Source organism: Oculina patagonica, chromosome 5 (assembly GCF_052425735.1).
Source record: "Oculina patagonica isolate OP01 chromosome 5, crgOcupat, whole genome shotgun sequence".
Taxonomy (NCBI): domain Eukaryota; kingdom Metazoa; phylum Cnidaria; class Anthozoa; order Scleractinia; family Oculinidae; genus Oculina; species Oculina patagonica.
The window spans coordinates 24,172,353-24,195,835 of NC_135762.1; the positions used below are offsets into that span (position 1 = coordinate 24,172,353).

Consider the following 23,483-nt stretch of genomic DNA (forward strand, 5'->3'; position numbering starts at 1 on the left):
GAATAGAAGCTCAAAACTAAACATTTTGATCTAGGCCATATTTCGTCAAACTGATGTGGGCTGGTTAGCCCCGATTCTCCAATCAGAATCTTTCAAAAGCTGGGGGAACAAGTACTAGATGATGACGAAATCCTGTCTCGAGAACTGACTGAACCCGCGCTGTTTTTTTAATACAACGACCGCGAACCGAGAAATCGATTTGTCATTCGCTAAAAATAATGATAACAGACAAAACTAGACGACATAAAGTCCTGCATAACAAACAAAGAAAAAAAACCAAAAGTTCAATTACTTGGTGGATAAAAGAAAAACAACAGTGAAGGTGTTGTTAGATAATGGGCGAGCGAGCCCATTTGTGAGTGTAATATTTTTTTTAGAAAATTACCATATATTTTGGTTCCTAGACCCCAATGCAACGCGAGCAGATGTCGCGTATTGTTGAAACAGTCATTGCCTCAGGCCTGCTGTTAAGCAATCAAATTCGACTTCACGAGACTGTTATATGTATGGTAACATAATAACGATCAGAACCTCTTCGAAAGTTTCAACGACAATTTCCCCAAAAAACGCCAAACTGGTTTAGCTTATATTTCCTTTGATCAAATTAAGCTCGGGAATGGAGTTTAATCCCATCATAATATAAATCGAGGAGTAAATGCATTAGATTTCAATGCAAGCCATTTAAAATGTCTGTCATTACAGTACTTTTTATTTACTGAATGCATTAAATTGTTACTCATGTTTCTATGCTGCCATAGAGAGACCGGCGTGTTTGAGGCCTGCCTGTAGAGCCGCTACTTCCTCTGCTGCTGTGTCGAGTTTCGGATGTTCCAGTGGTTTCAGACAAGCTTCCTGAATCCTGGCTGATTTCGGAATTTATTGCTAAGGTCTCGTCGTCAGAGGGTCCTCTGCAGGCGGGCAGAAATTTTCTGCCGAGACAGTAGGCTATTACCAACAACACTGCAACTGGGACGCAGGACAAAATGTTGAGAATTATTTTCAAACCGTCCTTTACATCATCAGTGATTGCAGAGCTGTTGTCGATTGGGGAACTTATCACAGCAATGAAGGAAAGAGTGGTCAGGAGTACTACGTCAGATATGTACATCCACTCGTAACTTTTCTCATGTTCTTTGACATCACGAGCTTCCTTGTAGGGCCTGAGGATTGCAAAGGTCAGCAGGATCAAGATACAGCAGCCCTCCAGCAGAAGTCGTTTCACTGGACTCGCCGGCATGAATGTATAAATCACGAGGATACCCAGCCGGTTGGTTAAGTAGAAAGCCGCACACCAGCGATACTGATCTTTAAAACAGCTCTGAAGAGCATCAAAAAACGGATTCCAGCGATTGAGATTCAGCACGGGGCGAAGATTATTGGTCAGCCGCGGGCGAAATAAAAGTAACAACGGAAACGGTAACACGAACACCACAATGAAGAATATGGCAACGATTCCATAAATGAGATGCTTTCCTTTGAAATACTCTATGTCACCATTGACGAAGAGCACGGTTTTTGATCCAACGTTGGCGTAACGCAAAATCCTGAGAGAAATATAGGTGACGTCCGTATAACAAAGTACAAGGATGGTGCATATGCCGCGAAATGGAGCTTTTACACGTTTGCTGAAGTACCAGTTTGGAAAAGCGCCCACCATCTTCGCTAGCAAGACGACAGTTGCTATTACGTATACCGGGATGGCGTACATGAACATTAGCTTGTCTGCATCGTCCAAACCTATGGCCAGGCAGAAACTGTTCCCTCCAACTTGAATTTGCATATTGGTTAAAGCAATAACAAATTCACTAAAAGCGTTGAATTGGAATCCATCTGGAGTCAAGAGTTTCATGACATGATATGAGTACAGCCAGGCGTTTAGGTATCCAGTAAAGACGTCGAGATCTATCAGCATGATTCCCATGACAAGCAGAAGAAGGACTACACCAACAGGTATCACTAGAAACAAGTACCAGATCGAGCATCTCGTTTTGCACTGTTCGCTACCTACAGTAATGGTGTGATCTCCTTCACATTGTCCGCAAAGTATGCTGTTCTGATTTCTACCTTTGTTGCACACGTGATGCTTAACATAACGATACTCATTAGCGCTTGAATTGCTTGAATTACAGTATCCATTAGGGCAGACGTACGTGGAAAACTTGCCGTCAACTTCTCCTGCCCAGTATCCTTGCTTCACAAAAAGGGTTTTTCCATCAGAGGTGCATCTTGAGACGCCTCTAGCTTGCCTGTCTGTGACATGATTCATGCATTCACACATGGATGTTTCATTCGAAAAACGAAATCCAGCGTAGCACTTCTTCAACCTGATATTTTGTATTACTTTTCCGAAAAGTTGACCTCCGATGCAGTTTAGTTTCACAGAAAATCTGCTTTCTTCTCTTCCACGTAAAGTGATTCTTGTAACTTTTCCAGTCGTTAGAAACAAGGATGATGGGTTGTTAAGGCTAACTGAGGTCGGTTTGATTACGATATCAATAATCCCTGGGACAATATTCTTAACTTCGTCATGCAAATTGACAGTTGCATTAAAAACCTCACCTGGAGCAACCTCCCAGTCACTCTCTACATGTGTTATGTCCACTGGGTCTGTCGCAACCTCGCCCTTTAAGCCGTTTACGAAACTTTCAGGCAAATTTCGGAACTTGACAAACTTCCATTTTAATACGCTGTTGTGATCTCGATTCTCGCGCGCTCTCCAACAGCTTTTAAGTGTACTGGCATAGATGGACCTTCCTGATGCGTTATGTGGCGATTTGTTATCTTTAAAGATGACCGTTGTATTCCACTTATTATAATCTACGGAGGAGTTGAAATAGCCAAAGAAACAAGTGTAAGGCATGTTTGTATCAGTGGCGTTGTAACTTTCCAGTGGAGGGCCTGGGGCTTGAATGTACATTGCTCCACCTTTGTCGTCACATGAATTTGCTTCAAAGGTCAAGTTTGCATTTTCGTGGAAAATAATTCTTGATCGTCCATACATTGCTATCGCGCCGCCTCTAAAGCCAGTGTTGTTGATAAATTCTAGTTGGTCATGAACTTCGAGGGTTGATCCATCTAAAACTAAAGCGGACTTGCTATTGTTCACAAATTTGGTAGTGTTTATGAAGATGACTGGTACCTCCATGCTGTAGAGAGCTCCTTGTCCTGTCGTCAGGGAGCGGTTAAGAAGATTAACTTCATTATGAAATTCATTCGAATCAAACAGCGTATCACTGTCAAAGCAAACACGGTATGGAATTTCCGGTCCAATTTGATATTCATTATAGTTATAAAGATATAGCCCCATGGCGGCCCCAACATTCCCCTTGTTGTTTTGCCAACGACACGAATTAAAGAAGAATTGAGTAACAGCAGGATCTGTGTGATTAGTGCACTTTTGAAGAATTGTTGTCCCGACGAGAGAGGTACCACCTCCCCATACGGCCACGTTGTTCACAAATGAGCAGTTGTTGATATGGAATAAGTTCAAACTAAGCTGAGCATGTTTAAAGGGTGCATTTCCAATGCGAGCTCCTCCACCACACAAATCTGCTCTATTACCACGAAACGTGGTTCCCTCCATTAGGACGGAATTATTTTCTGTACTGTCTATCGTTTTAATTTGAAGACCACCTCCCCACGAGGCCAGGTTACCAGTGAAGTTACAAGCTTTGATTACAACGTTGCATCCAGAAGCATTCCCTTCAAAGTACACTACCAACCCTCCACCGCTGCTGAAAGGAAGTTCTGGAGCATTAAGATCCTTGTCTTCACTGTGGCGTGACCTGCGAGCTTCGTTTCTTAGAAAGGTGCAATTTGTAAACAAATAGTGGTTGTCGTGTTGATATGAGTCATGTTCGCTTGGCGTTACATTCACTGTATTAGAGCCGTACCGGTTTAAAATTATAGAAACTCCTCCTCCTGCATAAACGTTCTCGGTATGTTGCGTCCATTGGCTTGGTTCAACGAAGTTGCTGACATTTGAAGCCTTATTATCAGCAAACACACTGTCTGTAAAGTTCACGCAACCTCCAACATTGTTCAAATTAGCGCCTAGTCCTGGAGATGACGAAATTTCGACATTAGAGATGCGAAGATTTCTGCAATATCGGAAATCCAAGGCTGCCTTGAATTTTGCAGCATGGATATCATAATATTTTTTCGTTCCATACGTGCTCTGATGCCATCCACCGCACTTTTGTAACTTGATTCCCTCAAAGGAAATATTCTCGCTAAGAGTAAACGAAAGGCTTACATTCGCATCACACGTTATTCGGACGTCGTTTCGATTTGAACCATTGCCAAACAGGCCAAACGTACTCATTCCAGTAAAATTGTGGCTATTTTTTATCGTGTAACTTCCTTTTGCCAATATTATCCTTGCAGAGTTGAGACCATAAGCGAGCGAGAGGGCCACATCGAGAGTCTTACACGGGATTTCTTTAGTGAAAAGTGCAGACGAATCATTTCCGCTTGGTGAAACATAAATTTCTCTTTCAGCGGCAATTGTGTTCCATAGCATTAGTATGAACAAAGATACTGTAAGCAAAAGATGATAGAACATCTTTTTCGGAGTCGTGAACGAATGTTATCATGCGAGTGAACGACACTTGATTTCAATGCAAGAAAAGTGATGCGTCAATTCTGAAAATACAAAATCAGGGAATGTCATGATATGGCACGAATTTCATGTGACTGTCAGTGACCTACGAGTTCCTGTTTTTTTTTTTACTTGAAGTGTACTAAGCATGCATCACATGAGCTGACAAGCCTTTTCATGTTATTTTTACTCAGTGTGGAATGTTACAACTTCAGTTATGAAACATCGAGATATTTTAATAAAAAACCCGATGCGTTTTCATGTCCTAAAAAAATATTAGCCTTATCTGCTAAACAATATTTTGATTATGATATGAAAATATGACTTTTCACTCCAGTTTAATTCTGTCGTGTTGCTAATGGCTCTATGATTTATTATTGTTCAACAATATTTAACCCTGGATAAGCACATTTAAGCACACTAAGCACTCTAAGCCATATGCGCAAGCACAAGCATAAAAAAATGTGTGGGATCTGTGTCGTGTTTATTCATTGCTTTATTATACAGTATTTATATACCTTTGGCGAGACCAAACGAGCCTGATATGCAGCCGAAGCGTACCAAAAAGGTACGGAAAGGTACCCAAAAATTCAGGCAAAACTCCGGTTATATTTGTCGCTCTGTTGATGCCATGCTTGAAGGTACGTACTGCAAATTGTGTTGACTAGGTCTTCAACATTTTTACCAAGTTCTTCTTCTCCTTTTTTCCACTCGTTTGTTTAGAGTTTCATTCCCTAACTTTTCAAAATTCAAATTAACCCTCGGACGTACAAGGGAGGGGGGTGTGGATGCCACCCCCCCCCCGTAAGGTTTTTTCCAAATTTTGAAAAAAGCATTTACACTACAATGCTGAAACTTTCGGTAGCTGTTCATTCATCCTTTGCGCAAATTTTGATATGTCAACCATGTGTCCATGGTATATGACGTTGCCATGGCAACGTCATAAATACAAGCAGGTCTTGCCAAAAATCGTCATTTTTAACATTTTTCTTGATTTTTTCCAGTTTTTTAAAACAGAAGTGCAAGATTTGTTAATTTTTACATTCCATAAGCATTCTAGCTTGATTTTGCATCAATTTCCGTTATTTTTTGACTTTCTAAGAAAATGTTGAAATCCAAGATGGCGGATCCAAGATGGCGGCTCTTATGACGTCACGTGACGTCATATGACGTCACAGCCAATTAAAATTATGTCATCTTGTAGAGTAAGCTAAGGGCTTTCTTCTCAGAGCAAAATAATTTCGCTACGCCTTAATATAACGAAAACTCCGGGGAGGGGTTGCATCCACCCACCCCCCCCCCCCTTGTACGATGATGGGGGTATGAGTTTGCTTGTACTTCCGAGGGTTAAGAGAAAAAATTTGGAAATTCCGACTCCATTTTTCAGTCTGAATGTCTCAGTACTCATCGGCAAACATCGCGAAATTGGCGAGCGCGCTCAAGTTTAGTTTTGGCGGGAAAGTTTATCTCTTTTTACGACCGCTAAACACGGCTTAATTTAAATTACGAAGTTCTGTTTTATTGGTAAACCCTCTTTTCAATTCATCGTACAGTAACACTACTTTACTTCAAAGTGACCGTGATATGGTGGCATATCAGGTCAGTGACTTGATATCGTAGGATATCAGGACAGTAGATCGCGCTTCTGATTGGCTTAACTTGCAAATTTGGGTACGGTAAGGAGCTGAAACGTGACACACGAACGGCGTTGTGCTATACTGCAAGTTCTCCGAAACCGATACTGTAAAATTCCGGTTATAAGCCCTGGGTTAACTTCGTAAGGGTTTTTGGGTGGGCTTTAATATGGGAACAGTTTGAATGCAGGGGACCACGAAACGAAGAAAAAACTGCTTGGCTTCTCTGCTGCCGGATCTCTTGTTCAAGAAATGCTCGTACCAGACGTCACTCTAAGTGCTTATAAAACCAAATTGATTGCAAGGCTGGTACAGCGGCAGGAGGGCAAGATTTATTGGCCAATATTTCAACTAGCAGAGCTAGTCTTCTTCAGGGCCAGTACTATAATATTCCTTATATTATAGTACTGGCCCTGAAGAAGACTAGCTCTGCTAGTTGAAATATTGGCCAATAAATCTTGCCCTCCTGCCGTTGTACCAGCCTTGCAATCAATTTGGTTTTAATATGGGGCTTATATCCGATCCGGGAGGGTTTATAAGCGGAATAAAAAAAAGTTCCGAAACGGGCCACGGGAGTGTTGATCGACAGTGTTCTTAGTTCAAAACGATAACAAAGCATTTAGCCCTTTTCAGTACTCTCATCCGGCAGCCCCCGCGGAGGGGGGGGGGGGGGCTAATAACCGGGGGCGGCTTATAATCGGATGTTTTTGTTTCTTTCCAGGTAGATGGTCCTATAACGGGGGAGGGAGGGGGGCTTATAAGCGGGGAGCTTATAACCGGAATTTTACGGTACCCCAAGAATGTCCTATGTCCGGTATGTGAGTAGACAGAGGAGCCGTACTGGTCGTACTGATTTAATGACTTATTGCATCTCGTTTTACTACAACAGCTGTCAAAATTCCTGCGCGATGATCCGTTTTCGGTTATGGTATGTCAGCGTATATAAAACCTTGGAATTTAAAAAAACGTAGCAGACGACGAAAGCATTGTTATCGTAAGAACACTCAAAAACCAAAGAAGCCGTCGAAGTGTAAGGATCATTTGGAAGTGCCTTCAAGAGGTTCTAAAATCATGAGTATTTAATTACGGCACAACTGAGTTCTTTATCAATAAGCCACACGTTACTTAAAATTTCTTTCAGCTTCCAGCCTTTGTTCGCGGGAATGTTTTTGTTGCAGTAAAAAGTCCTCTACATTTTTAAGTTAACTGTTAACGTCCACGGCCAAACTCGCTAAGTACGTAACGCATTCTCCCCCACTTATCGTTCAGGCGTGAGTGAGGAGCGCGTGACGAGTCCAAAGAACGTCTGCGTTACTCGGAGGTTATAAAAGCACAAGTAGAAAAAATAAAAAAAATAAAAACGGCTTTATTTCTTTCTTTGTTTTCTGTTCCTTGCGCTTCCTTCGGACAATATATGAGTTAATTTAAGCTGTTAAAGAATTTATTTTGAAAGTTTAAAGTTTAAAGAGTCAAAATCTTAGACAATACCTGTAACAGAATCTCGGTCACATAAAGCCCTGAACCCCGGAGGGGGACTCCTTTATGAAACGGACGGGGATGCTCGTCGGAAATTTTGAAAAGAACTCCTAAAAGAGACCAATCTGGGTGTGGCTCAAGCTTTTCTTGACCCCTAAAAGATACCAAAAAACTGAGAATAGAATTTATATTTGTATATTTCTTCGTGTTTAACCCTAAACGAGACCATTATGGCTAAAAATATTGGCGTTTTGCCCGGAACACCCTAAGCGAGACCAAATATCCGAAATTTACAACCCTAAGCGAGACGACGAGCATCCCCGTAACTTTCATATGCGAGTTCCCCCCCCCCCCCCCCCCGGGCCTGAACTCACACGGTATCACTTTGTATGAGATTAATTTTGTGTACTGATACCATTTAGGGATTGAAGGGTTATAATTGGTATGACGAGGCATTTCGAAATAAGTCAGAGATAAAAATAACAACTAGAAGGAAGTCAGTGTTACTATCAAAACGTGCAACATGATCGCTTACAAGAACAGTCGAGACTAATTTGTGGCAGTAGTAACTCTCGCTTTGCGGACACCCCGCTTATATTACGGACTCTTGTTATTACGGAGAAATTCAGATCCCCGGTGAAAGTTAGTATAAACATAGATACTGTACTCAAAAGATGATAGAGCATCTTTTTCAGGAGTTGTGAACCAATGGTATCATGGGAGTAAGCGACACTTGATTCCAAGAAAAGTGATGCATCAATTCTGAGAATACAATATAAGGGGATGTCGTGATATAGCATGGATTTCATGTGACCTACGAGTTCCTGTTTACTTGAAGTGTACTCAACATGCATCACATGAGCTGACAAGCCTTGTCATGTTATTGTAACTAAGTGTGGAACGTTGCCGCTTCAGTTATGAAACATCGAGGTATCTTAATAAAAAATAGATGCAATTTCCTGTCCTAAAAAATATTAGCTTTATTTGCTTAACAATATTTTGAAAATATGACTTTTCGCTCCCGTACTTAATTTGCCGTGTTGCTAATTGCTTTATTATTGTTCAAGAATATTTAACCCTGGATAACCACATTTAAGCCATTAATGCACAAGCACAAGCATAAGATAAAATGTGTGGGGATCTGTCTCCTGTTAATTCGTTGCTTTATTTTACGGTATGAAAATGAAACGTGACACACTCACGTCGTTGTGTTACACTGCAAGTTCTCCGAAATCGATACTGCATTGATGTCCTTTATCCGGTATGAGAGTAGGGCGATGAGCGAGCCTTTATACTGCAACAACTGTCAAGATTCCTGCGTGTTGATCCGTTTTCGGTTCTGGTATGTCAGCGTATATAAAACCTTGGAATTAAAATTACGTAGCAGACGACGGAAGCATTGTTATCGTAAGTGCACTCAAAATTCAGAGAAGGCATCAAAGTGTAAGGATTGTTCAGAAGTGCCTAATTCACCCGGGGTATCCAATCGAACGTTCGGTAATCGAACTCAATCGAAAGCCAATCGTTCGATTGGGTTCGGTAATCGAACATAATCGAACTCACAATAAAATTTGGTCAATCGAACTCAATCGACCGTTCTATTTCCGAAAAGTGAACAATCGAACTCAATCGAACGTTCTATTACCGAACAAACAACAATCGAACTCAATCGAACGTTCGATTACCGAACTCCTGTTTGTTTATACTGCGTACATATTGTACGGTTTACCGTTCCCCTAATCCTTTTTTGGCGATTCGCCATACCCCGGGATAGGACGATTGTCTGCACAATAGCCACGGGCACACCAGTCTGCCACGTGGTTGGGAGAAATTTTGCCAAACGTGTGTTCTTCACAACACAACTGCCTGTGTTGCAGTGAATGAAATGGTGCAACTTCTGTTTGAGTGTAACGGTGAAAAGCAGCCTGTAAGCCTGTAAGCCTGTAAGCCTGTAAGCCTGTAAGCCTGTAAGCCTGTAAGCCTGTAAGCCTGTAGGCCTGTAACTCTGTAACTCTGTAAGCCTGTAACCCTGTAAGCATGCAAGCCTGTAAGCCTGTAACTCTCTAAGCCTTAAAGCCTGTAACTCTGTAAGCCTGTAACTCTGTAAGCCTGTAAGCCCAAAAGCCTGTAACTCTGTAACTCTGTAACTCTGTAACTCTGTAAGCCTGTAACTCTGTAAGCCTGTAACTTTGTAACTCTGTAAGCCTGTAACTCTGTAACTCTGTAAGCCTGTAACTCTGTAAGCCTATAACTCTGTAAGCCTCTAACCCTGTAAGCCTGTAGCTCTGTAACCCTGTAACTCTGTAAGCCTGTTACTCTGTAACCTTGTAACTCTGTAAGCCTGTAAGCCTGTAGGCCTGTAACCCTTTAAGCCTGTCATTCCATGTGGGGCTAGAATAAGATTTCAAATGAAGGATTTTTGGGGGAAAATGGGCATGAAGAAATTGGTTGCCATGGCAACAGACGGATCCTTTACCTATCCTCAGGTATATAAGCTACCAATTTACTTTTTTCCATCACGTAATCTTGGCACAGGTGATAAACTAATCGTGTAAGCCTGTAAGCCGGCTTACAGCCGAGCTTACACAGAAATTGAAAACGTAAATCGTGCCTCATTTGAAAAGCAGGGCAGAAACCATATCCTTCCTTTTAATATAGAACTGTAAACAATAGTGCATTTCAGTTATTTTACCGTCGTTTTGTTCTCATCTACCAAATATATTTTCCTAAACATTGACATTCAGTTCGATATTTGGACGTTTTTATATTTATTCCATTCAATAAAAGTTGCTTTTGATTAGTCCTGCGTGATGTACTTATCAAGAGAAAGTTTCCGAACAAAATCGAACCCGATTGAGTTCGATTGGTTCGAAAATCGAACTCACAGCAAAATAGATGTTCGATTTTGTTCGATTACCAAACCCAATCGAACGATTGGTGTTCGATTGGGTTCGATTGATTTTTGGTTCGATTTTGTTCGATTGGATACCCCGGGAATTCAAGAGGTTCTAAGATATTTAATACTCAGAATTGAGTTCTTTATCGCTCTGCCACACGTTTCTTAAAATTTCTTTCACCTGTTAGCGATGAGCCTTCTTATTCGGAAATATTCTTGTTGCAGTAAATATTACACTGACTTTTAGCATGTAATCGACCGTCGGTTAACGTCCACGACCAAACTCGTTGGGCATGTCACGCATTCTCCCCCACTAATCGTTCAAGCGTTAGGGAGGAGCGCGTGACGAGTCCAAAGAACGTCTGCGTAAGAGGTCATGAAAGTGCAAGTAGAAAAATCAAAAGCCCTCTGGGCTTAGTGTCTCGTGACTCTTTTCAGAGTTTAATTTACAGTAGAACCCCGGTAACTCGAACTCTAAAGGGAAACGAAAAACAGTTCGAGTTAGCGGGGTTTCGAGTTATCGGGGTCGACTGAATAAGACTGAAAGGTGGGTTCAAATCCAAGGGAAATGGAAGTTTGTTAGAGTTAGCGGGGTTGTTCGAGTTATCCGAGTTCGAGTTACCGGGGTTCTACTGTAGACCGCTTTTCACGTCTATTTATTGCTTGTAAGGATATCGAAAATTAATCAAAGATCTCTTCGAGATATCGACTTTTTTTGCATGAAGTTAGTATGAGTAGAAGGTTTGTCCTGGGCATTGTTGTTCGAACATATCATGGAAGAATTCAAACGTACGTCTTTCAGGTCAAGCATTTTTTTTATTTTCGCGGAGTAAATGCTGTATTTGTCAGTCGCGACGGCTGGGTGCTTTGCGACTCATATACTTTGGCTTGGTTAAAAAAGGTAAACTTTAACGTTTGCCTTTAACATGTTTAATCGAAATAGTTGTTTCCTTTCGAGTTAGATTTCTACTCGGCTTAATGCAGAAAAATAACGCCTGATCGCAGGTTAGGTTACGCACGACAGAGTTACCTTTTGTCTCGTCACGCAATCTTAACCCACATTGAGAAGTAAATTTTCGTTTGGATATTACCAAAAGCCGCTTCTCCTCGCGTTATTCTTTACCTTACGGCTACACATGCTATTTCTAACGACTACATCACAGGCAGACCACCCTATGTGTTCGTAGTTAATTATTGTTGTTGACACGAGACGAACAAAAGAAATTTTGAAATCTATAAGGGCTACTGAAATAAAGCTCTTGAAATTACATATCTAAACTACATTTCGCTCTCAATATCTCAATAAAGTTGAATGAAACGTTTATCGACTCAATTGTTGCATTGCTTCGCCTGCGCGGGCCGTTTTAAGCGCCTTTTTAACTTATTTAGCCGGCCGAAGGCCGGTAATAGAGAAAGAGGAGACAAGGCTTGCAAGTCGGCGGCCGACAGCAGCGACCTCCTCCACTTCAAACCGGAATTAACGCCAAACTTCTGAAAATCTCACATATCTGACGATGGCTATCGATCGGTGAGTTGTTGCTCTATCTCTTCGCCGAATTTGAACTTCATCCCTCCAACAATTTCCGAGAAAATCCACGCTGAAATCATGCATACGGCTTGCTGATTATGATCGGTGCTCAACTCAGCGACCAGAGAAATCCCGAACAAACCGGCCGTTTCAAATTCACCAATCAGGTTTTGAGCCGCGGCGGGCTGCCGCGAAATGCCAAGCGCTGCTTGGTGAATTTGAAACGGCCGGTTTGTTCGGGATTTCTCTGGTCGCTGAGTTGAGCACCGATCATAGTCAGCAAGCCGTATGCATGATTTCAGCGTGGATTTTCTCGGAAATTGTTGGAGGGATGAAGTTCAAATTCGGCGAAGAGATAGAGCAACAACTCACCGATCGATAGCCGTCGTCAGATAGGTGAGATTTTCAGAAGTTTGGCGTTAATTCCGGTTTGAAGTGGAGGAGGTCGCTGCTGTCGGCCGCCGACTTGCAAGCCTTGTCTCCTCTTTCTCTATAACCGGCCTTCGGCCGGCTAAATCAGTTAAAAAGGCGCTTAAAACGGCCCGCGCAGGCGAAGAAATGCAATAATTGAGTCGATAAACGTTTCATTCAACTTTATTGAGATATTTAGAGCAAAATGTAGTTCAGATATGTAATTTCAAGAGCTTTACTTCAGTAGCCCTTATAGATTTCAAAATTTCTTTTGTTCGTCTCATGTCAACAACAATAATTAACTACGAACACATAGGGTGGTCTGCCTGTGACTACATTTTCAGCAAAACAGTTGCTGTTTATTTTTCTAATGGCGATGCATTAACTTCTGAACAGAAGAAAAGTTTAACTTTTACTGTTTCCACCGGAAGTAATTTCACAACAGGCTACAAAAACACTTATAAATATCACTTAACACATTTAATGATGTTGCAATTAGCGAAGCCCGCTAATGACGTCACAGAATTTGACCTCCGGTGTGAGTCAGATAAAATTCGGACAAACAAACCGCTCTCTGTAAGAGCAATGTATGGTTGGCGGCCACTTTGGAGGCATATTTAGCGATTGTTTCACAAAACCATGGCCAGATTGGCTCGGAATTCGGAAAGCCTTACCTTTGACAAAAGGTTTGTCAAACAGAGCGATTATTCAATAAATGTGTAAAATGTTTTACTCTCAGTTATTGAATGGATTATAAAGGCCTGATTTGCTGCCGGGATTTGCTGAAAGAAAACATTTATTTTTATGAGAAATGCAAAACGTTTACACTGTTCTTAGTGGCACATTTTCCAACACAACAGAGCTAACCTCAGATTTATGCCACCACAAAATTACACAAAGAAACGCTCGTCCGATCGGTCCCCTTGCCTGACCCGAATATTTAAGAGGTCAATTTCGTTACACAATTGTCGCGGCAAATACTATTTAATATACACTGATCGAGCTCGGCAGCTGTAGCTGCAGTCTGTAATAGTAATGGGGATAAATAACAGCTTTATTAAAATCAAACCCGCCGTCAATTCCATTAGAAAGGCGTTTGAATAGCATAATATTATTGCCCTCTATCTATCATGTGTCGAAACAGATCGGATGGCCGGCGATCAGTGCCGTCAAATTCGGGAAGAATTCTGAATTTCTTGCAACCGACGATCTTTCCGGGGCCTAAATGAAGCAAACATACAAGTGCTATCCTTCGCAATTATATAATTCGATAGTAATTCGCTATCCGCCGCTTAAATTTCTCGGCAGCCTGAATAATTTTGCAGTGGGAGCCAAGGTGTCATTGCCGGATCTTCGACTAATAAATTCAATTTTGGGCCATTTTTTGGATACCTTCAATCTGTTTTTCAATTACTAAAGCAAAAATGTTTGGAATCTATCATTTTTCGAGCCTTTCGAGAATCTCGGCCTCAAATTGTGCCTTTCTCGCCCTTTTTTTCTTGTCAAGGATGCGTCCCCTCCATACAAAGCCTTTGCCGAAACTAAAATTGTTGTCCGACTCACGCGGGGGGGGGGGGGGGGGGGTATCATGTGGCAGAATCTATTTTTAGTAATAGTGCGCTTCGCTAGATGATGTTGCAATTCTAAATTGTGCAACTCAGCAGAAATAATCAATTGTCACGAAATGAGTTCCCTTTGGTTAACTATTAGCAACGTTTTAGTGTGTGATAGACTTGTACGAGTACAAATTTGCGTTGTTAATCGTTTTAGGTTAAATTAATATTAGCGCCTAAAGACTTGTACTAGTAAAAATTGCGTTCTTAATCGTTTTAAACTTCGCTGCCTTCGAGCGCTGAACCCCTTACATTCTTAATTGGTTATGTGACGTAAGATTTGGGCTACTCGCGTTTTTGATTCTTATATAACGTTTGTAAATTGACAAGTCACGTTTTTTCTACAAGAACGGAAGTGCTGAAGCACAACTATAGAGTGACACTTTACAAGTCACGCGCTTTGATTACCCACAGCGGAAAGTATTCCCTTGAGAAATTAAAACAGTCCCTTGAGAGTTAACAAGAATGCGATCCCTTCCGGTTCAGATTTTAGCCCATGTAAACGCTATTCTCCTACTTTTTGCTTGTAAACAAGCAAAAAAGGCGAAAAAGCGTGCATCTAACATAAAGAAACATTTAGACTCCTCACCCCTAAAATTTGAACTAAAACTAAAGCTACTTTTCTCGCTCGATAAAAGTTGTGACATTCACGACATGATATACGAACATCTTGATTCACTTGTCAATTCAGAAACCTTTGTCGTGAATGCTTGCGCTGAACGTCACGATTTCACAGTAAAAGATAAAAACAAAGGTTTATTCCAACTACAAAAGTTTCTCACTCGAAAGGCTTAAAATCCAACTAAAAAATATATATAGAGGATATTACACGGCGGCGCGAAGATATGAATTTTATTTTCGAGTGGTAAAGCAATATTTTACGAATGAGCGCAGCGAATGAGTAAAATATTGCTTTTACCACGAGAAAATTAAATTCATATCTTCAAGCCACCGTGTAATTTTCTTTTTATTATATAGACAAAAATCATTCATGAAGTAAAAGTTAAAACATTTTTATTAATCAAAAGCTTAAACACGAGCGACGCCTAAATATAACAATTGAGCAAATTGCCAAACTGAAAGTCAAAATTTCGCGAACTGAAGCTTTCAGAAGATGCATAACATAAATTATTAGCTTCCATCAATGTCACTGACAATAAATAATTCGCCGTTTTGAAATCTGTTTCTGCTCCAACTCACCGCTTTTCTACTGATTACTGATCGCGAAGTGCCGAAGTCTTGCAGTTCGGCAGCTGGAATTTCTTGATTTTCCCTCTCTTAGCTTCGTCTGACTTTCCACAAGCAAGAAGCTCTTTTAAATAATTTCATGCAAGTCATAAGAAGTTTTCTTCTTCGTGTTAGCATTTTCCTGCTCCTCAGTAAAGCATTTAATTTGGCTTCAGTGAACTTCACGAATCGATCTCGATAGCTCGCCATTTCCAACCGGCGTTGGCAGCTTTGCATAAACAACCATGCAAAGGCGGGAAATGACGTCATCGATATCCTCACTAGGGAGGATATGGAAAATACGCCACTACTGTCCCGGATGCAGTTTCGTATGAATTTTACGAGTGGTCTATTTTCCAGTAAAACACTCGCGGCTATATAATAAATAAGATTATTACATGCTTAAAGTTTTGAAATCGATGCCTTAATAGTATCCATTCCCCCACTGGAAAATTTGACCCATTTACAGACTTTATAAAATGTTTGTAAATCTCTAATTTACAGACTTCGTAGTTTTGAGTGTTAAAGACAAAATGTTTGTAAATTTATTTTACAGACATTTTATATGGTTTTTCGGTCTTGTATTTAAAAGAAAGTTAGTAAAATGTTAGTAAATTCTAGCAACAAGGATAAGACGTAAAGACTACAAATTTACAGACTTCATAAAATCTCACACAAATGTTTGTAAATCTTAATTTACAAAGATTTTACCGGGCTTGGTATCATCACATAAAATGTCTGTAAATGATAAGTTCTCAAAATAAGTAATAAAATCTCTGTAAATTTACCAAATGAATTTGTCTAAGCAAAACATCATAAAATCTCTGTAAATTTTCACATCTTCAACTTCAAGTCTCCAAACCAGTAAAACAGAGCGAAAGAGAGAAAGAGATATTGAGAGGGATAAAGAGGGAAAAAAACTTAGAAGACTCGACTATTGCAGTCGGACCATATAATTTAATGTGCGTTTAATTAATGCCCGTCCTTGAGGTCCCAGCTTCTTGTTATTGCAAGAACTAAGAACGTAGTGCCGGCTTATTTACATGTGAGTAGGGTAAAAGAGATTGGTTTTAAGAGTTATCCAGTCTGGTATTCTCTTACAATGCACGGTTTTAAAGTAAGCCGGTAAATCAACATGCACTCTGACGCATGAAACACGTACCGGAATCACGTAAGAAATGTTTATGAACTACACACAATATAAAATGACGCATGCAGGGCTTTATAAAATCTCCATAAATTGACACAAACAGGGCTTCATAAAATCTCTATAAAATCATATAAATCTCATAAAATCTCTATAAAATCATATAAATTGGCACAAACGGGGCTTCATAAAATCTCTATAAATTGACACAAACGGGACTTCATTAAAAATTTCATAGAATGTCCATAAATTGACACAAATGGGGCTTTATAAAATGTCCGTAAAATGTCCATAAATTGGCACAAACGGGGCTTCATAAAATCTCTATAAATTGACACAAACGGGGCTTCATATAAAGTTCATGAAATGTCCATAAATTGACACAAACGGGGCTTTATAAAATGTCCATAAATTGACACAAACGGGGAACTACACACAATTTAGAAATAGAAAACATGTTCCGTGTTTCTATCGAGTTATAGAAACACGAGTGGAAGTTTGGGAGAACGAGAAATGCTGTGGGAACACGAGTCGATAGACGAGTGTTTCCACAGCTTTTTCGAGTTCTCCCAAACTTTCACGATAGAAACACGGAAAACATGTTTTCTATTTCTTTTAGAAAACAGCACAAAGAAAATAACGCACATCAAAGTAATATTTAGCGCTTTATTTAACATCAAAACGTAGATTCTCTTCACCTCGTGGTTTTACGTCATGAACAGTAATCAACCAATCATAGTACGGGAGTCGATGAACAGAAATAAATCAACTGTTCAACATTTGCTTCAAGGCTAAAATTCACCGTTGTTTGGCCAAACAAACAAAGAAAACAGGCCCCAAAGTTAACGTTATTATGAGAAATAACTAAGCCGATGGTTTAACTGAAGTCCAGCACTGGAAGGAGTCAAGAATTGTGGTTTTATTTCGCTTCATCGAACTAACCGAATGGTTTGACGACCGACGATCGAGCGACTCGAACCTTGGAGGTGAAAGTGAATTATTTTTCTGTTAAAAGAAGTTTGACTCGGCATTCTGGACGAATATCTTGTCCAGTTGAGGAGCTGTGAATAGTTCTGAAGTGCTGCAAAGCCTAGAATGGAGTGAAGTTGCGCCAATTCATATACTTCTTTGAAAGGTCAGCCGCTTCGATAATTTCTTTCACAGACTATTTTTGAATGTTTAGCGGGCTCTGTAAACATCTTACTCACTTGTTTTAAAATGTGCAAATATTTGTTTAGTCTTAACCTGGTTTTTGTCAGCTGTGACATTAAAATTTGGCACAATTATTAGTTGTTATTTTTGCATTGCTTATTTTAGCGCCGTGAATATTGATTGCCGTGTCTACGACAACTGTCTGTGTCTCCATCGAGTTATAGAAACACACTTTTTAACCAATCAGCGCACGTATTTACTTTGTCCTATTTTCTAATATAAAATGACGCATGCAGGGCTTTATAAAATCTATATAAATTGGCACAAATGGGGCTTCATAAATCTCCATAAATTGGCACAAACGGGGCTTTATAAAATCTCCATAAATTGACACAAACAGGGCTTCATAAAATCTCTATAAATTGGCACAAACGGGGCTTCATAAAATCTCCATAAATTGGCACAAACGGGGCTTTATAAAATCTCTATAAATTGGCACAAACAGGGCTTCATAAAATCTCCATAAATTGGCACAAACGGGGCTTCATAAAGTCTCTATAAATTGACACAAATGGGGCTTCATAAAAAGTTCATAAAATGTCCATAAATTGACACAAACGGGGCTTCATAAAATGTCAATAAAATGTCCATAAATTGGCAGAGCCTTGGCACAAATAGACTGTTCACAGTCCCGCTCGCGTTCGTAAACCAAGATGGCGGCTCGTCGGACTGAACGATCGATCTCTACGACTTCACGGAAAAATAGGGCACTGTGAACAGTCTATGGCACAAACGGGGCTTCATAAAATGTCTATAAATTGCCACAAACAGGGCTTCATAAAATGTCCATAAAATCACAGGCGTCCAAAACTCACGATTCGAGAAATCGATGGAAAAGAAAAATTATATAAGCGTATAAATGATTTATATGCGTATATATGGACGATTCATTTAAACGTGTGAATGATTATTTATGTAAGCGTATGAATGATTTATGTCGTATTTTTTGTCGTAGCCTTCAACGACAAAAACCTCAAAACTCCCCCAAAAAACAAAAGGACTAATTAAATCAAAGAAAGTTGAGTACATTTTCCCTATTTTACTGAAAAGAAGATTAATTTTTTTTTCGTCGAACGTCCATACGCTTACGAACAAACGGACGGAGGACAATGAGAAGGCTCTGGGAACGAGACTTTACGATTGGACGGAGGAGGTCTGAGTACCAAACGGTCATGCGCAAACGCTTAAAGGGTTCTGGCGCTTGTTTTATAATCATGATAACGAACTTTTATTCGTTTACAAATGTTTATACATGAAGATTCGATGCTCGAGTCGCTTTTCTATTAGTTTAAAGCTCGCTTCATGACGTTTATCGGTATTTCTGACGATAATCTACTCCCGACGGCTTCTTTTGCTCAGAGTCGAGTGAAATCGAGTGTCACTGAGTGGAGTATTCCGCCATGTTTAAATTTCGCCATACTGGTTCAGTTTTGTAATGCTTGCTGCTTCGTGTGGACTTCAAGGTACGTTTATAAATGTAGAAAGTCTTGGTTTGTTAGATTATGTAGTAGATACTTGATGAGGTTTCATTATAAATTATTATAAGTGATGATAAAGTCTTTGTACATACATTACGATTTTGTGAGTCCCTTTGAAAAGTTCGTGCACATGTATGAGGGAGATAAAATGTAAGGCTTACATGTAAGACTTTTTTATAAGGAAAATTGAAGTTCAGTTCGAAAATCTTTCCCTGTAGAAAGTATTAAAGAAGATTTTATCCTTCTTTTTTTCGACATGAATCATAACAACCAGCCAGGGTACTTATGTTGCAATTTCTGAGATTTGATTTGATTGGTTTAAAATTACATGCAATGGCATGTGAGCTTCTATACCATGCCATAGGAAATACAGCCAATCAGAATACAAGGAAGCCATTGTTTATCCGACGGTATTCAACCTAACCTTCCCATTGTGTGCCGCGATCTTAATCTCGACGAAATTTTGTAAGCGTATTTTCTATATGGCATGGTACATGACTGTATAAAATAGTTACACAACACTTTCTACTGGTATACTGAAAATCCCACTTGTCACTTGTATTTTCTTCATATGCACACTCGCCTAAAGGCTTGTGTGTATACCGCCAAAATACAAGTGGCTCGTGGGATATTCCATATTATTAAAAACTAGCAATGGTATATTGCAATTCCTGCATTTTGATTGGTTAACAGGCAATAGTATATGAGCTCATATACCATTGGCCACAAATTTGGCAGCGGATACGCGTCAACGAAAATAGCTAGGGAGCTCAAATATTGCAATTCTTTTGGCATTTTTAATAAAACAAAAGACTTCAGCTAGGAGCTAGGATTTGAGCCAGGACTCGAGCTCAGGACTGGTTAGCTTTTATTTGTTGTTTAGGTCACTACTACTATAAATAGTGTAAAGATTACAACATCATAACAACAAGGACTTTTTAATACAGTTTCACACTGTTCAAAAACTAAAAAATAGTTCTGACTTGAGTCCCTAGCCCTGGCTGAGTCCTCAGAGCTCAAGTCCTGGCATTTACTGAAGTTTATCTCTTAAAAATACACCTTTCTTCTTGCTTCAATTGTGTTTCGAAATCCAATTGTTGATTAGAAGTCATTCCACTAGCATGTGTTGAATATCAGTTGGCTACAACATATTTAACAAGTATGAGTGGAACTGTTGTTTTATTCTAAACACCAAAAGAAATGAAATATTTGAGGTCCCGGCGGGGTTGTTCATGCATACACCCACCATATTGTCCACAGTACATTGTATATTTAGTAAATGAACCCCTTCAGGCGGCTGGTATATTGGAGGATAATGCCCGAGGCCAAAAGATTGTCGAAAAATGAACAGTTGGCCGAGAAGCGAAGCTTCAAGGGCATCTGTGAAATTTTCAGGACAATCTTTCAGCCAAGGGCATTATCCTCTAATATACCAGCAAGCCAGAAAGGGGTTTATTTATTTTATAACCCTCCGATTTATTTCTACAACGCGCTTCATCGCCAGTAAATTTATAGGAAAAAACCTATGTTATAAACCCGGCTTAATTGTGGTTGAAACCAATCTAAGTTGATTGGTTTACGTGATTTTTTAACTCTGTGATTTCATTAACAGTTAGAATTGACTAAGGCGACTTCATTTGTTTTTTTCTGCCTACCTACAAAATCAGGCGACGGATATCAAATCGGACGGGGTATATTCGCTGATACCCGTCATCCGATTTTGTACCACGTGATGCGTTTTGTCCAATGAGCGCGCGCAAAAAATAATGGGTGGGTTATAAGAGCTCATATAGAAAATTCTATTGCCTATTAACTACCGGTAGTCAAAACTCAGAAATTGGAATATAGCATGGCTTGTTTTTAATAATAGCAGATACATATATTCAGTTATCCCAATATTGTGTTTTTGTCCCAAGAAAAGAATACTGCTACCCCAGCTAGAGCTCACACCTGGATTGCATGATCTGGGATTTAATCAACCACACCTCCCTATTTATTGCAATATCTGTCAAACATCAACTATAGGTTTTGTGCTGCATGTTACTAGGGAAAAATGTTACATGTATATTTCAGCATATCCTCTCTATATTTTTTAGATCAAATGTGCTGGTTTAATTGTTTTGTTCATATTACATTTACAGTTCCTTTATTTTTTTTGCACCTTATTGTATTAGTAAAATAATTATTTATTATTTTAAGAGTCTTTGTTTTTACTCAAGCTTCCAAATCAACCCTTATGTCCTGGTTCATTTTTTGATTTGTTTATATTATGGTAACTGCACATAAGATTGAGGCATTGTTTACACAGATGCGGTTTCCAATCAACAGGGATTTACATATGCATGACCTATCAAAAGCTATATGGCTTTAAACTGTTCACAGGAAACCAATCAAACCATTTTCCAAGTGTATAAGCAAGCAGTACACTCTGTGGTTTGCCGTATTTACTTTTTAGGAGCCAGCCAATTTCACACCAAAACACAACGATCCTTTTTTTTTTTTTAAATAGAGCGGTTTTGCTGTTACAGACCAATGAAACCATAATTTTTGAGAACACTTTCTCAGCATTTTCAAAACAATGCTGTTTCAACATCCCAGGGATGTTATTAAGGGCAAGCTTCCGGCTAAATTTACCAGCTGAAAGAGAACTTAAAAGCATTAGTATCAGCAAAGATACTGTACACAAAAGATGATAGAACATCTTTTCTTTGGAGTCATGAGCAAATAAGATTCAATGTGAATAAGCGACGCTTCAGATTCCAAGAAACAGGAAGAAAAGCGATGCACCAATTCTGGGAATTTAGAATAAGTTCAAGTGTTGTCGGAGTATGGCATGATCGAATATCATGTGAGTATGTGACGTGTCGAGTTTCCTGTTTACTAGAACTAAATTTCTCTTGCTTTATTTACTGTTTTTACAACCAATGTGAAATTTCCTGCTCATTAATTGACTTTCAGATATCAATTGCATGTCACTGTGTATAAATTCAATAAAATTACGTAGCAGATGATCTTAGTGCAAAGTGAGGAATCATTTCCGCTTGGTGAAACATAAATTCCCCTTCCAGCATCACTTGAATTTCACAGCATTAGTATCAGCAAAGGGACTGTACGCAGTAGATGATAGAGCAACTTTCCTTTGGAGTCATAAACAAACAATTTCATGTGAGATTCCATGAAAAGCGATGTATCGATTCTGAGAATACAGGATGTGGGAATGTCGTGCCAGTATGACATAAATATCATGTGCCCTACGAGTTCCTGTTTACCTGAAGTGTACTCAGCATGCATCACATGAGCTGACTAGCGTCATTGGAGCTCGGTTGACTGCTTTAGACTGTTGGTGTTTGCATAAGACGGAGTGTGGTTTGTGATGCTGTGTGGAATAACATGTGGAGGTGAGTGGATGTGCTATCTGAGTGGTTTAGGGGTGATTTAAAATATTATGCCTTGTTGATTGTTGATGTTTGCATAAAGGGGGAGTGTAGTTTGCAGGGTTGTGTGGAATAAGATAAGATAAGATAAGATAACTTTATTTTACATGGTTAGAACACTTAGCTAAAAGCTAGTTCCAGGTTCACCATGAACCATGTTTTTTGTTCGGGAATGGCATTTGGTGAAGAGCGATTTTATATATTTGTTAAAACGGTGAAACCGTTGAAAGCGATTCCTGCTATGTCTTCTTCGACGGTTCTTCCGAAACAATGGTCATGAAAGTACCGTAACAGTGGTTTTTCGTTGATGCAAGTACTCTCGCTGAGTCGTGTTCTTCAAGATTCTGCTAAGTCTCACTTTCATGTCACAAATATTATTTTCGTGGTAAAAATGTACACGAATAATAAGTATTATGCTTATCTTTAACACTAATTACATGTTGGATGTTAACAAATGTGATTTAAATAACTAGAAGATTATTTGACAAAAGCCTATAAAAAGTACAGCTAATAGTAATAATAGCTTAGTGAGCTCACTAAGAGAATAGTTATTGGCATAGATTGATTAGAAAAACAAAAACAAACGCATGTCTGCACTCAGGAAGCCTGCCATTCTCGTCAGGGGCACAGTGACAGATAAGTTAGAGAGTTCATGCTTGATTATGAAGACGAACGTAGGGTGAAAGCGCGCGCGGGGAGACGTAACATTAACCTTGGTACATCCGTTCTTTAACGAACTGTTCAACGAAAAACCAACCCAGGATGAATCTCTCTAACCACGTTTCAAACTGCGGTACCACAGCTGGCCCTACGTGCCTGAGCCGACA

General features: G+C 39.6%; 1 protein-coding gene across 1 annotated transcript; it reads right to left on the bottom strand.

Annotated features, from left to right (window-relative positions):
• Window positions 1-411: 411 nt before the first annotated feature.
• On the bottom strand, window positions 412-4,788 carry LOC144653444 (uncharacterized). The gene has a single exon (XM_078513432.1). The coding sequence runs from the start codon at window positions 4,562-4,564 to the stop codon at window positions 737-739; it is 3,828 nt and encodes a 1,275-aa protein (XP_078369558.1). The 5' UTR covers window positions 4,565-4,788; the 3' UTR covers window positions 412-736.
• Window positions 4,789-23,483: the final 18,695 nt, after the last annotated feature.

Excerpts from the sequence above, each read along its gene's own strand:
- LOC144653444 (XM_078513432.1), bottom strand. The coding sequence starts at position 4,564 with ATGTTCTATCATCTTTTGCTTACAGTATCTTTGTTCATACTAATGCTA.